The sequence below is a fragment of the Leptodactylus fuscus genome, chromosome 8 (genome assembly GCF_031893055.1).
Source record: "Leptodactylus fuscus isolate aLepFus1 chromosome 8, aLepFus1.hap2, whole genome shotgun sequence".
Lineage (NCBI taxonomy): Eukaryota > Metazoa > Chordata > Amphibia > Anura > Leptodactylidae > Leptodactylus > Leptodactylus fuscus.
The window spans coordinates 31,574,454-31,590,871 of NC_134272.1; the positions used below are offsets into that span (position 1 = coordinate 31,574,454).

Below are 16,418 nucleotides of genomic sequence, written 5' to 3' on the forward strand. Positions count from 1 at the left end.
AGTGGGATGGTTGGCTGGATGGGCACAAAGCTGAGCTCCTGAGACACAGACAACATTACAAATGTTCCTACATCTTTTCTGTATCAATTCCTCACAGTTTTCTAGATCTCTGCTTGCTGTCATTCATTCTGCTTACTTTCTATGGATAAAAATAATACCAATGTCATGTGATGTACACACAGCTACACAGCACGTTACCAGGCAGATGTCCGATTACTGAGCTGTGACTTTACCAAGCCGTATACCTGTGTGTTACTGTACACACTGCATGGCCCTGGGCTGCGCACTGCACAACACGCTGCGCACTGCACAACACACGATCCTGGGCTGCGCAAAACACAACACACGGCCCTGGGCTGCGCACTGCACAACACACGATCCTGGGCTGCACACTGCACAACACACGGCCCTGGGCTGCGCACTGCACAACACACGGCCCTGGGCTGCGCACTGCACAACACACGGCCCTGGGCTGCGCACTGCACAACACACGGCCCTGGGCTGCGCTCAACACAACACACGGCCCTGGGCTGCGCACTGCACAACACACGATCCTGGGCTGTGCAATGCACAACACACGGCCCTGGGCTGTGCAATGCACAACACACAGCCCTGGGCTGCACACTGCACAACACACGATCCTGGGCTGTGCAATGCACAACACACGGCCCTGGGCTGATTTTTATTCACTGAAAGTTAACCGAAGGAATGTCAGCAAAGGGATCTTTATTACACAATAAGATTTGTCCGAAACTGGACAGCCCCTTTAAAGGACGTAATGCTGGGATACTTTTGTGCAGTCTTTTGTGTTTCTTTAAATTGCATCTGTATCGTATGGGGATCACATTAAAACGTCCCCTTCACAAGCTGAGATAACATAATAGACCACATTAAAAGATAACCCATTAAATAAAAAAGCTGCAACTATGCCCTGGACAAAAAGATCAATGGAACTGCCTACAGCAGGGTTTGTGGTTTCAAAGAGCCCTGACAAAAGCTACTTTAGAAAATAGTCAGAGACATCTTGAGCATGAGTAAGCAAAAGGAACTAGAGAAAAAAGGATCTTTACAATTCTTATTTACTCTATTTTTAGCCATTTTACAGAATCTTAATACACAAAATGAAGGCACAGTTAACCATTTAGAAGAAGACGTTGGAACTTTATGAGGAATATTCATGTGTTTTCCATTACGCGCAATTAGGAAAGGACTACGCAAATTTTACTGGAACTTCATTAAGAAAATAAAGAAACTTCAATCCTCTTAAACAATTCCTCGCATACATTTCTAAGAAAAATCTTTTCCAAGAACTACCCCACACGTGGTCGACGTCAGACGCCTATAGAGACTGTTCTGCTGCTCAAAACCTACAATTACTTTTTTTTTTCCTGTACAAAGTATAACATATGTGAAAAAGTCTAATATCTCAGGGTTTCACTGCCGGGAATGGGCAAAGTAATATGGACTCAGCAACACCCTCGCCCATCTAAAGACCTAGCGCTAGGTTCACATATAGCGTTCCGGTTTTTGGCCCTATTCGCTTAAAAAGCGGTTACATGCAGAAACTTGTGCACCCCATAGACCAGGGGTGCCCAATACGTCGATCGCAATCTACCAGTCGATCGCAAAGGACATATGGGTCGATTGCGGGATGCAGCCAGGGATTCCCGGTCTGCTTGTTCACAGTGCAGGCTGAGAGTCGACTCTCGGCCTGCGCTGTGAACAAGCACTCCGGACACTTGCAGGCCGGGCAGCAGCAGCTCTGGGGGATGACGCGCTCCCCGCTCTTAGGGATGGAGGGAGCTGGGGTGCTACTTGTTCACAGCCGCAGCCCCCGCCTGCCAGTGTCCAGAGATAACTCTCAGCCTGCGCTGTGAACAAGCAGACATGGGGGATCCCTGGGCGGCCACAGAACGCCGCTGTCTCCTGCTCTCACGCTCCACCCGGCTCCGCCCACTGACACGCCCCACCCACAAGCCCACCCCGGCCTTGGTCAGTTTATAAAGTAGCTCACAAGTAGCTGGAAAAGTGTGAGCACCCCTGCCATAGACCATAAAATCGGTGAGAATATTCTCGTATTATAACATAAGCCAAAATCTGATGCCAAACTATACTGATCACCACCTTCTCTTCCATGACAATCAAGCATGGAAAAGGACTGGAAAAAACACCCTTGACATATAGCACAAAAACACTAAAGTGAGACCCTGTGCAAGAAAAATCAGACACTGAGCTTTCTATGCAAGTATAACTGATAAATGACAATGACATATTTCAGGGAGAGTGTGTGCCTACATAGGCAGTACGGAGACTTACAAGTCATTCCTGCTCCGCTAGGGATTCTGGGTAAAACATATGCAAATCTATTCTCCAGGATGTAATTAGGAGAACAGTGCCCCCTGTATGCCGCCGATGCACTTTTCACACACAAGGGACTCAATGCACAGGGAACGTTGGGGAGTTAGTGGCTGCCATACAGGCGCTCATCCCCAACAGCCACATGGGATACTTGTTTCACGGAAAGCCAATTTACCTATCAGTACAATTTTGACATGTGGGAAGAATGTGGAGTATCTGGAGGAAACCCACACAAATTTGGGGGGAAAACATACAAACTTCATGTAAAGTTATAGGACTGTAGGGTGGCCCTTCTGAGACTGGCATTTGCTGTATAGGATCATCTACTGGACTCCAAAGTACAGACCGAGCAGAGGGAAAATGACAAGTTATACTGGAAGTTTTCTAATAGACAGATAGCGTCACCATGTCATTTATGTTGTATGTCGGGGCCATCATCAGGCTCCAACCACCATGGCAATGTGACCACAACCATAGAGATCACACAGCCGCTGCAAGATTTTCGATGAAACATACTATTGATTATTTGTAATGCTGCTAAAGAAAAAGAAATATGGACGCCAAGGCGGATACGGCCATCAAGCGATTCTTTAAAAACTCCTAAATGTTTTTCTCCGTTCACCTCCTCATACTTTCCAGCTACCAAGTTTAGTTCCTACAGATGGAAAACTCCCGTCGCAAAATTCCTTAATGTTGTCACCAGCTAAAATGTGACTTTCCAGAACGTAAGCAGCGCTTGGCAAAAGGAAAAAATTGGTTGCTACATTAGAAATAGAGAATATAAAACAGGTCCCGATATCCACGCCAGTTAGAGACACGTGTCTGCTTCCTCAGACGTGACTGCTGCGAGATATCCATTCCACGTGCCCCATAAACTTATAATACTATAAAATAGTCATCTGGCTACCAATATTGTAGAAGTGATTGTGACACGTCACAATTCCTGTGTATGTACATAAATGGTGGACGCAATCTAGTTCTCAGGGTTATTCCAGATACTGAAAAACTGCATCCCAATATCATCAGCTAAACCTAACGTGTCAGCTCTCATGGAGCATCTTCTCTCAGAACTGAATGCTGGTCCTCTCTTGTCCCTCAAACAAATTGTTAAGAAATTGATGATCGTGTTACCTGTTTGGGGGGGGAGGAATTGTCCCTACACTGCCAGACACTGTCCAACCAGCATTAACCGTGCAGGAAATAGTCAATGCCAGGGCTCCACGTGGCGTACACACACCTGGATCCCATCCACACGTTGCAGAAAAATATGTGCAGTGGAAACACTACGATTTCCAAAATTGTTGCATCTTTGGAAAATGCAGCATGCCAATTATACCTACAGAAAATCTGGCGGTTTCCTTAGGGCTAGTTGACACGGAGCAAAATGGTCAAGATTTTGACGCAGAATTCACTGCAAAATTCTGCCGCCTACCACTGAAATCATTTCTGTTTTTACGTAAGTGATTTGTTCCCACTCGCGGAAAAAAAGAAGCGAGCTGTCCTTTCTTCAAGCGGATTCTGCAGCTGATTCAGCCGTGACATCACCACCCGGACTAGGCCCATTCATTTGGGCCTAATCCGGAGAGGAAAGCCGTGACTGAATGTGTTCACGCGGAACCCCGTGTGAACTAGCCCCTATAGGGATAATTGAAGCAGAAAGCTCGGACTGTGAAAAGCACTGCAGGAAAAAAAAAAAGTAATATATGTTTCCACCACAGTTACTCCCGCAGCAGCGCTACAAGGGGGCTTAGCCTAAAGGGGGTTTTCTATGAAGGAAAAGGCATATCCACATGCTAAGTAATAGCACTGACAGGTGCAGTTACCAGGAGTTGTACCCAAATCTCTCTCTAAAATGAATCCCCAGCCTCCATGTCAGAGTTCATGGAAACAGCGTAGCCATTTGTTCTATGCTGTCTTCCCAAGCTGGCCATCAAGGACAGTCTTCTCAGTGTGGTCGTGGTAAGGGGGGAGTCAGGACTGGAGAAGGGGGATTATTTTAGAGATGAGACCCACAGCTCTCAGATATCAGGATATGCTGTAAATGTCTAAGAAAAACAGTCTTAGTCCCTGTTCACATCTGCATTCAAGTCATCCCGTTCCTCTCTCTGCATGAAAAATGTGGAGAGAAAAGTCCTGCAAACAGCACTTTTCTATCCGCATTTTTTGTGTGGAAACCAAGCGGGTTTCCTAAGGTAATGTAGATTGTGAGCCCCATATAGGGGACATATCAGTATGTCTTTGTAGAATAGAAGGAAATCCATGCAAACATGGGGAGAACATACAAACTTCTTACAGATGTTGTTCCTGGTGGGATTCGAACCCAGGACTCCAGCACTGCAAGGCTAACCACTGAGCCATCGTGCTGCCCCATCTAAGGTAAACAGTTTTTTATGCATATTAGGTTTCCATTCGGGTTGGGGAGCGTCCTTCTTCACAGCAGCGCCTATAGCACTGTATTGTGAGAGCAGGGAGTAACGTGTCCCCCCCACAGTGCTTGTCTATGTGCGAGTACTATTAGGAGGGGGGGGGGGGGGCGTTCCTCACCGCTCTCACAGTACAGTGCAATAGACGCTGCTGTGAGCAAGGGCCGCCCTTCTGACTGTGAAAAGCTACAGTACCGGCACTGATAGCTCTTCACTGGGGGCACACATTGGGAAAGCTGACAGTACGCTGAATTCAGCGCACTGTCAGCTTTCCAGCGGTATACAAAACCACGTGCCCCAAATCATGAAAAGTCCTCTTTAAACGAATACTTCAAGCTGTTATGTCCCTGAGCAGGTTGCCTTCGCTGATCTTAAAGCCTCCCTATTAATGATAAATACTGCAGGAATTCCATCTGAAAATCTAATATAATAAATGTTAAATATAAATTATTAGTGAGTTGGATCACATTAGTGTGCAAGTGACTCCCCCCCCCCCCAAAAAAAAAAAAAAAAAGTGAGATGGCATTGCAGTTTTATTCAGTATATATATTAAGTGGCTGGAATAAAACGGAAGATATGACCGACTGATGGCCCTCGCTTTAGTTTGCGGCTGATCATGGGAAGCAGACAGGTTTTTTCTTTTTCCTGGCTCTCATCAATGAAAAGCTGACAATCAAAAACAGCTTTTCTCACAAGTCTACACAAATGGGCTTTCATTCTAGGATATAGAAAGCCAGTTATATTGGTAAGGTAGACAATTTGTGCTTAGGACTGCCAAAGAGGAGTATACCATGCCCCTTGATAATACAATGCAGCATGAACACGATGTCGCTTTCACCAAAGGGCCAAAATCTTAATGCTGAAGAAAAGTGGGATTAAATAGAAAAAAAAGAAGCTCTTGTCCGAAAAAGAAAAACTTCCTACGGCAGAAGATGCAAGTGCTCCTTCCATGAATACACAGCGCTGTCACGTGGCTGCACAAGGTTGGGAAGCTGCCAACGGCGGGGCCATCAATACAGCCGGGGCTAATTGGGATTGCAGCATTTCCAACGACGCAAAGTCATGAGAAGTATACAAATCAGGTCCGAGGAAAAGTTACTTTGGGGGAACAAAAACTACTGAAAAGCTCGGTAAGAGAATCTCCATCTCCTAATGCTAGTCATGTCTGCTTCAGTAGTCTAGTCTATTAGAAGGAGATATAGATGGATCTGTTCGCAATCTTGTATAATGACTGCAGTGGTTTTCATTATACCCAGTGCGGCTGTAATGTATCTGTCGCACACACAAACACGTACACAATTTGGGAGATGAAACGCCAATGAACCACATTTAAATAGGGGCTTCTACTTTTACAAAATCCTTGACTATACATTCATTTTTTTTTAATTTTTTTTTTTTTTGCAGAAACATCACCAATTTTGACTAAGGGTGAGCTGCAATATAAGAAACAACCAACGCACAAGTGGATATATGTTTGTGACAAAGAAAATCCCAACCTTCCTGTTGCATTCAATGATTGGGTGAGTAAGATCCATGGGAAGTGGTTGTGCTACACTAACAAGTGTCTGAAAGTCAGAGTAAGATTTTCTGCAATTGATAAATCCTTCTCTGGGCACAGAAGTTAAGATACACACTTATATGGCTTCTTGCATATTTTTTTTTTTATATGGCCATTGACTTCTAAACCTACATAGAAAGAGTGTAAAGGCTTAAAGGGAGTGTCACAAGAACCCAGTCGCTGAACTCTGAGATAAGTTGGGGGGTCACCCTGAATCACATGGTGCTGTGAACTGCTCCCTCCATTATTGAGATATTATTGAGCAATTTTTGTCAATATGCAAAATAGCTTTTTGGAACAAAAAGGGCCGCTTATCTCTCTGGAGCAATGACAACACCATTATTGCTGCAAAGAGCCCTTCTGAATATTGACAAAGCATGGATATCTTGGCAATGGAGGGACCAATTCACAAGGCAAAAGAACATTTGATTCAGGTGACCATAACCTACCTATCTGCAGGGATGGTTTTATATGCTGGGTTTGGTATTTCAATCAGAACCAATTACCCACCTCCCCATCTCTCATTGAACTGAATGGAGCAGGGGAGCATATTTCCAACCACTGCTCCATTCATCCCGAGGTGTAAAACGCTGCCGTTCTTGTGATTGGTGCCAATGGTTGAACCCCTTCTGAACAGAATACCCTTTTTACTCAAATTAAGCTATGGGATGTATTCTCCATACTTCCAGCCTCAGTCTGGTTTGCCACGTAAACCCATAAGTCAAAAACAGGTTTAAGATAAAGGAATGTCAAAACTTTTGTGGAGACAAGAATCCAATGCAGGATAATACTTACAAGTAAGCTTATATAACATCTTCCAACTGGCTTACCTCGGAAATGGGCTGACCTTGTATCAGGTCTAGCTCCTGAGGTCTTGTCATTTTGTCAATATCCAGGGAGTCCATACTAGAAGCTGCTGAAGTGATGCTGGAACGTGAGGAGTTGCTAACGGAACGAATATCACTATCGCTGACGGTGCCTGCCGATGCTGTCCGCCTATGATGGATGGTTACAGATGGCTTAGCATCTTCTACAGCTGTCTGTCGTGCTGCCTCATCCATACTTAAAGAGGCCTGTTCCAACTGTGCAGTGATATCATCCAATGAAAAATTGGCGTGAGAAGGTTTAGATATCCTCCCCGATGATGAAGAAGGCAATCCTCTTAAACTACTCTGTTTGGTGCTGGTACGTCCAGCTGGTGGCTTCTGGGAAGATCTGCGTTCATGAGACTTAAGGGTGTTCTTGGAGGACTGGGAACCAATGCTGCTAAGTTCCTGCTCAATAGAGCATAGATCCGCCATAAGAGCATCTAAATCCACCGTCTCCCCTTGATTTAAAGCTTCTATAAAGAGAAAATTCAAACATCAAAATATACGAAAGAAGTTCCCATAACACAGTCTTTGCTTTGCTTATGAATGGTAACAAAAAATTATTGCAGATGGTCCCATGTCAAATGGTTGCACCTGAAACGATGTGTGGTATATGTATGTTCCACCTCCTTGCCAAAATCTTTTAGAAAATCCCATCTTAAAAAGGGATGGCATATGACTAGGCTAGGCTGTAGCCCCTTCACAGCTGCGCCATACTAACCCTCTTGTCTAGGGAAGCACAGCAAGGCTCCATTCAAGTGAGCGGTGCTGGCCGGCTGTACCAGCAAAGTTGCCAGGAGTATTGTAGAAGGAAAAAAAAAATTTTTATGTAGATTGCGAACCCCATATAGGTCTCACAATGTACATTTTCCCTTTCAGTATGGGAGTAAACCCATGCAAACATGGGTAGAACATACAAACTCCTTGCAGATGTTGTCCTTGGCAAAATTCGAACCCAGGACTCCAGTGCTGCAAGGCTGTAGTGCTAACCACTGAGCCACTGTGATGCCCCCCTGCGGCATCTTCATTGTCAGTATTGGTGTAGGTCTAAGAGATCCTGGCAGCATGCCATTACTTTATAAGATGAAAACACCATTTAATAATTGCGTATTTACCACCAGTTCCAGAAAATGTCTGAAAAGTGAGCAGCTCTTATGTTTTTAGCATTCTGCACTTCAGGCTCACAGACATTTTACTGACCTGTACTTTTTTTTTTACATTAGACGTTAGTCTCTTACCATTTATGTTGTACATGGAAAACCTATATGAGAAGTTCGCAAGATTTGTCTCCTGACGCAGCGGTGATCTCTTCACTGGCTCTTCTGGCTTCTCAGTATCCAGACTCTAAGCACATAATGAGGAAAACGTCATTATTTCAGAGCTAAATTGAAGATTTTTAGTGTATACCTATTATAAACACCAAGATACGGGAAACTGTACCCTTTAACCAGATCATATAGCCATTATACGTCATTTACTTGTGATGGTGACTGTACAGTGTTGTATCAATGAAGTAAGGGGTTTTTTTCTGTTTGTTTTTTAACACAATTACAAGTTGCTGTAATTTATTTATATTTGCTTGAGAATCCTTCTCATTTGATGAATTGTACCAAGAAAAGTGTATTGTTAGAAAAAACGGTGTAAATGATCTGCTTATGAACCTATGTTCTGTGACAAACATAGCGGCATTCAACAAATATGGACACGGCTAAACATGTTGAATGCAACATATCGCATGCAATAGTGACACCGTTATTAACCATGGCCCAAGTGTGGTCCAGATTCCAGGGCATCTTATTCTTACCTGGGTAAGCTTATCCAGCTCCCCTAGCCAGGCTCCAAACATCTTATCGAGGTCCTGGTCTTCCTTATCACTGTCCTCTTCTGCTCCATGATCTATTTCCTCGTCTGATAATTGCTCCATCTGCAATATAATGGAGTCCAGGGTCAATGCTATTTTATGGCATACATTAAAAAAATTCCCTAAATCTTGTGTAGAACAAAATTTACAAGAAAAGGTCATTTCTGTGCAGAACTCTATGCAGCGATCCATTAGCTCAATAGCAATTTTAAAAGCGTCTCCAACATCAGCATGGCAAATGGGACACACAGAAAAAAAAATATTGAAATTGAAGGGCCGCACTCCTTACAAGTTCTATACAACACAAATTGATTGATCAATAACCCCAGCAGTGGCCCCGCAATGTTTAATGTCCTCCCAGCAGTGGACATACAGTTTATTGTCCTCGACCAGATGCGCCCCCCCCCCCCTAATTTAATGTTGTCCCCCCCTCCCCCAGCAGTGGCCTCAATCCTTCTCACTGCTCTTGGTCATGCCCTCCTCTTCCCCTGCTCCAGGTACGCATATCGTAAAAAGATCAAATGGGCAGGTGCCCGAAACGCGTCGTGTTTAATAAACTGTTCAAGATCATACTTTGATGTGCGCGCTTATTCCCTCCACTCCTGTTGGGTTTGCCTGAGGAACCACCTACCAGGTACGTATACGTCATAATAGTGTGCCCAGAGCATGGGAAGAAAACAAGAGATGCCAGCCAGGAAGTGGAGAGGTAAGTATATACATGGACGCTGCAGATGTACGGCCTACAAGCTAGGGAACCTACAGAACTGGGTTGGGGGTTCTTTATTCCCAGGTTCTTCCAATGGCTGGCGAGTAGGCTGCGCCTGTGGATTGCAAATTGCACCCTTAGGGCCCCTTCACACGGAGTTTAGCTCCGTGTATTCTGTCTACGCTCCGCTCATTTTATTCATTTTACATGTGTAAAATGTAGTTAGCCATTGAATTCAATGGCTTTTTCGTATAACGTGCGTGTTTTTGCGCACACAAAAAGACGCATGTTATACGAAAAAGCCATTGAACTCAATGGCTAACCACATTTTGCACATGTATTTTTACATGTGTAAGGGCCATTTCACACGGAGTTAACCCGCTCACATTCTGGAATGTATACCGTGTCAGAATGTGAGCGCTCAAAACAGATCACATTCATTTCAATGGGTCGTTATGGGCGTATAACGCGCGTAATTTTATGCCCGTAACGACCCATTGAAATGAATGTGATCTGTTTTGAGCCTTCACATTCTGACACATGTACACGTGCCAGAATGCGAGCGCATTAACTCCATATGAACTGGCCCTAAAATGGACAGAATACACGGAGCGTAAACACCGTGTGAAGTCACCCTTAGGTAGTGCTTGAGACCCCTGATCTATGGCATATTAACAGGCTTTTTCCCTGATGAGGACCAGCCTGGGGTTCCTCGGGTCCTCCGGGGGGAAGGATTCTAAAAGCCCATTTCCCATTACTGCAGTTCCATTACATGTGCATTGTAATCTTTGTTTTTGTGAATGTACGCAGTGGACATATGATCAATAGGAAGAATTACGAATAGGATATTAGTAACATGTTATTGGCTCTAATCTCAACTCTTAATGGAGTGGTCTTATTCTGGTACTTTGCGGTCTATAACTGAGGAGGACCCCTCGGTGGGCCAGTCTCACCTCGAGCAGGACCATTGATGTAAAGAGGTCTATAGACAAGCGATATATTTGCTATAGCGCCATTCTTAGCTTCAGCCAACAATCTAAGGGTAAATGGTTTGGCAAAGCCTTGGCTGAGATCAGTATTAACAAGAACCCAGGATGGATTTTACCTCTCAGATCCTTTTGTACAGTCTTTAATTTGCCGCTCCTCTACTTAACACATGTTTGCCTGTGCACGCCAACAGGGGAATTAGACTGATAACCCTTGGCTGAATGAGGAGAACTGTCTGCCAAATGATCAGCCCCAGTTTTCTGGGTTTAACATGAATATAATGTGAACAGAGCAGGGGAGAGATAAGCGGCTGCCAGACACGTCTGGTTCTGCTTATCTCCAAGTATGACAAAATAATTAGACTTGAAAAATAGAATATTAATCCTCCCAAATGGCAAGTCTCTGCCAGGCCTCATAGTCACTGACCGTGGTTTCTACTCAAGTTGGCATTAAAAAAACAGACCAACTTTTGAGAACCTACTAAGCCTATTGCCAATATCATATTTGGGACATATTTCTGACATACAGTATATTCTTATTTTTTACAAAAGTAAGACAAAGTAACACCTACACATGTCTTTTTTGGCACCAAACAACATAGCATGAAAATGCGTGAACTGTATGGCCCAAACATAGTGGAAAGCGAGCCGAAGAGAAGCGATATATGGAGTCAGCCAAGGTACAGAAGATGAACGAACGCCTCCTATACAATGCATACAGTGTGAGCAGTTAAGATTCGCCATCACATCATCACCATTTCCTGTTATTATGGTTTCCGCTGCAGGCCTCGTAAACCCCATAGATAACAAAGAGACTTCATGACCTACAAATCTCTCCGTAAATTATACAATACAAACAAAACTAAAGTAACCACAGCCCAGACTGAAGGCAGTTTCCTTGGCTTTTTACTTCTGTCCACCACAAATGTCAAAGCATTTTGTGTTTCAAAAAAAAAGAAAAAGCAAGCGTATGTGATATACTGCAACGACACCCATAATAAAGATGCCGGTGAGGGGTATAGGCCGCCTGGGTGGGTGCAAAGGGTCTGTTACATAAACATCCAAAGTTGCAGGGATCATTTACAGGGTAAAGAATCCGAGAACAATGTGGATATTGACAGGTACATCGAGCGCCACCCGGTCATAATGTACACGACCAATGAAGATGCCGACCTCATTCCAAAAGACTCAAAGAGGAAACAAAAGAGAACAAGCACAATCGCGGCCCGTTGCAAAACTTTCCCTCCTGCTGTGCCAGCAAGACTGACATCTGCAAGTAAAGGCAAAGAGCTCCATTGATTTGGTATTTTTAACTTGAGCAGAATGCTGATAAAGCAAAGTATGATGCAGTCACTTCCTAGGCCGAGCATGCATTCTGTATTAGCACACTCCACAGAGCACATTACACTCACAGCTCGCTGGACCTCGTATATTCGCACAGGCATCAGTATGCAGTATCATAGGGCAGGAACAACGGGTATGTTCAATGCTACTGGTCTTCCTGAAGGAGTCACCCAAGCATGTGGCAAGCTGGCTATACATTAGTGCTCCTCAGCTACGACTTCTGACAGCCCCCCATACACATCAGTTTAGTAGTGTGTATGTATTATGCATGGGGATAGGGGGACGGGAACAACGGATTTGGACATATTACACATATAATCAGCATATGTGGACAACATACAAAATGCTTAGGAGATTTCTCATCACACCATTATTTTTCTCCCTAGAATATGCCACCAATATCCAACTAGTTGTATGACCCCTGTAACCCCTTGCTGTTTGGTAGATTCGACTGCCAGGGCTACTAGGAAAGCGAAACAGAGAATCTTGTCAATTCTATTCAGTCTTCCTAGGCAACATGGCAGGTCTATGTCAGTGGTTGACCTAGAAAACGTTGAGTAGAGCAAGCAGTAAAGGAAGATCACATTTATCTAGATGTCTTGCCACTACCTTCTAGAAATTGGAGCAGGACACTTGGAATGTGACTATGGCTAACTTTAGAAAAACTGCTTGAAAACTACAGGTGCCCAAACACTAGGAGTAATAGTGATTACATCAGGGTAGCGGACTCTCTCACGTGTGTGTATAAGTCAATCCCCCTCTTCCAATAGATGATCCTGCAAGAAAGACAGATCAGCTAACCCCCTGCCAGAGACGTCTGGCTGTGACTTACTTTCCTCCTGCTCCCCATTGAAAAAACATGCACTCTCGGCCAAGCCTGCCTTGCTAATGGGAGAGTGACGGAGAACCAGTGATCAATCGCCGACAGCTCTCGATAGTGTATGGATGGAAGGTTTTAGAGATTTGTATTATCATTGTAGATGAATAACAGTTTGCTTGTGGTCCATCTGCTACTGTTCCAGGTATACAAATCCCATATTAAACGTCCAGTTCACATTGGTAATAGATTGTTACATTTTTAGTGCAAGAAAGAAAAGAAAAAAACCCGCAAAAAAACAGCTGTTTCCTCTATTACCAAATAATCCACCACAAAAAGAGCAGGAACCTTTCCTCTGTAATCCTCCCGATACTCAACAACAATGTGCAGCTTGTCAGAGCTACTTGACATTTCCCAGCATCCCATCTATCAGCTTTATGCATTTTCCATATTACTGGTTATTCCCCATGTAAGGACACTCACCATGGTAAATGTCAAAGCACAAGCTCTGCTAAGCACTTCTGACATGAGATGTCTTCCCGTCATCCTGACATCTTACATGGCACCGTGTCAAAAACGATACATGAAAAACATCGGAATCAGGATCTGCGACTTTATTAGACCTCCACTGATTATTAGTTACGGCCAGGTAAATATACAGAGATGTAATGAGGTTGTGCAGGCAAAAGTTTTAGATTTTCAAATAAGCGGCTTTAGGGGAAGGATCCGAAACATCACAGCTTGGGAAAAGGACGAGACCGCACTGAGAGGACACCGAACCACCAGGGACAGGGAAATACTTTTACTCATCTCCCCCAGCCTATTGAAAATATAAAACGAAGCATACAAAAAAAATTCCAACAGCACATGTCAATGTGAACAGGTGCAAGCTACTATGGCAATATTACAAATACAGAAAATATAGCAGCACTCTGCACCAGGACATATACAATAGATTGTGCAGAGTATGAATCATTTGTAGCCAATAACGGGTTCAAGTGAGGTATTTTTGTTTAGCGAATGAAGTCGCCTTGTCGGGGTAGGAGGGCTTTTTACTGTTTGATCAAAGAACCGATAGGTTGCACCTGATGGACTGATGTCTTCATCCAACCTCATCTACTACTGTATGTAACCTCGGATTTATATGTATAGTTTATACACATCATATTAGCTCATTTAACTTGCACCAGAAGACTGCCATAGGTCACACTGTACCGGAAATTTCGACCAGCTACTGGCCAGCCTACGTTTCTGTCCTGGCGCACCGAGCCTCCTAAGAGGTGTTAGAATTCATAACAGACTGGACTGGAGCCTCTTACAAAATCCTGGAGACGTTCACAGCAGCAGAGGAATCCATTAAGAATGGAGTAGGAAGCACCGATCTTATGAAGTTCCCCGTAGTGTTCTTTGGACAATCTGGCCAGCGGGGAGCGTACAGTAACACCAATGTAATGCTGTGTTAAGTTAAAGCATTATAATCCCATTATTGCACTCTATGCCTAACACGCTGCACCAATAAACTACTGCAGAGTGATTTCTGAAAACAGTCACACTTGTGTTTTGACTGTTGCAGATTTTTGGGAAGAACTGATCCATCAAGCAGAGACGTTCTCCGGGGGCCGTGCCAGGGAATTAAAGTACCTAATTGTTTTTATTAAGGAGCCTAATGCAGTCTTCGACTGTGTAATGCATGATAGTAAAAACACTGAGAACACTGGTTCCCTCGGGTTCAACATGGCTATAAATCCTGTCCACTTACTAGAGAGAATTCCCATCACACAATACAACATAATAAACTGAGGAACCCTGCAGGCCCCAACAGGTTAAATACAGGGCCACCTCATGCTGAAAACATCCCCATAAGAGAAAGTGTCAGGGGGGTTGGGAGAAGCCATTAAGGAAACTGGATTATTCCTAAATGTTTGCCATTTACGAGCCATTACCCAGATTTCAGTGTTATATTGATTACTTTGTTGGGATGTCACTTAGAAGACAGTGGACATTTACAGAATAATATATCTCATGGCCGACAGTGATACACAAGCCAGACTAAGACTCACAAGACAAACACCAACAATATATAAAGGCTCAGTTACCTACAAAGACATTTATCTATCACCTTATCCCTCCTTGCCTCTCACGTACATGAAATCTATTGTTCCCTATATACAGGCATTTAGGGCTGGCAGGACAAAGTGGAATTGTTCTTCAATGGGCCACTGACAGGAAGCCAAGAAAAATCTTTGACCCCAAGGCCCTAGATGTATGATCATGAGTATCTGCAGAATCCCTACATGTAGTTCATCTAAATACCAGCTCATCTTCTACTGATCCGTTACTAAGGCTGAAGACTTTAGGGTTAGTGCACGTCCATACAGTACTACATACAAGGGAACGGGTTATCAGAAAATAACATTACTCACATCAAGGTATGCGAAAAGTAAAAAGAAGAAACAAGAATTTAATCATTTTGTTTCTGTGCAACTATTTCCAAAAAAACAAACAAACCAAAAAAAAAACAAGAACACAGTTTTAATCTAGTAACAGGCTGGCACATACTGCTCTGTGGAGATCACTTTGCGGCAGCTATTTTATTATCACAGGAACTTTCCTGGCCACACAGTATAACACCCCAATTATAAAGGGACCTCCAGACAGTATAATGTATATAGCAGCCCCTCCACATGGTATAGACTCAAAGACTTCTTCAAACAGTATAATGTCCCATAGAGACTATTCCACACAGAATAATGTCCCATCGTGGCCCCTGCACACACAATATTATTCCCCATAGTGTCCCCTACAGGTAGTATTATGCCCCATAGTGGCCTATGCAACAAAATTATGCCCCATAGTGGCCCCTGCACACAGTATTATGCCCCATAGTGGCCTATGCAACAAAATTATTCCCCATAGTGGCCCCTGCACACAGTATTATGCCCCATAGTGGCCTATGCAACAAAATTATTCCCCATAGTGGCCCCTGCACACAGTATTATGCCCCATAGTGGCCCCTGCACACAGTATTATGCCCCATAGTGGCCGCTGCACACAGTATTATGCCCCATAGTGGCCGCTGCACACAGTATTATGCCCCATAGTGCCCCCTGCACACAGTATTATCCCCCATAGTGCCCCCTGCACACAATATTATGCCCCATAGTGGCCCACCTATGAACACCCATGAATAGTTATTATACTCTGGGATTTCAGACCACAGACTATAATCATCGGAGATCTAGAGGAGGATACAAACAATGTCACTTACCTCTTCTGTACTCCCTGCTGTTTTTAAGCCCTCTTCAATGTTGGTACAGACATCATGTGAGCCATAATGACGCCAGATTGGCCCATATGATGTCACCAAAGAGGATCACAAGAGGGCGGGAATAATTTATTTTATTTTTTTAATGTTCACTCACATCCTCTGGGCCTCTGATGATTATACTCTGGGGTATAATAGAGTATAATAATAATAGTATATGTGGGGGTTCGT

The 16,418-nt window shown here is 43.8% G+C and overlaps 1 protein-coding gene across 3 annotated transcripts in view; it reads right to left on the reverse strand.

Annotated features, from left to right (window-relative positions):
• Nucleotides 1-16,418, reverse strand: part of RAPH1 (Ras association (RalGDS/AF-6) and pleckstrin homology domains 1) — a 102,493-nt gene that overhangs the window by 40,137 nt on the left and 45,938 nt on the right. For all 3 annotated transcript variants that reach the window (XM_075284275.1, XM_075284274.1, XM_075284273.1), the window contains exons 2-4: nt 9,013-9,132; nt 8,447-8,552; nt 7,170-7,681 (exon numbers count right to left, since the gene is read on the reverse strand). In XM_075284275.1, the coding sequence (XP_075140376.1) occupies nt 7,170-7,681; nt 8,447-8,552; nt 9,013-9,132 (738 nt within the window). The remainder of the gene's footprint in view (nt 1-7,169; nt 7,682-8,446; nt 8,553-9,012; nt 9,133-16,418) is intronic.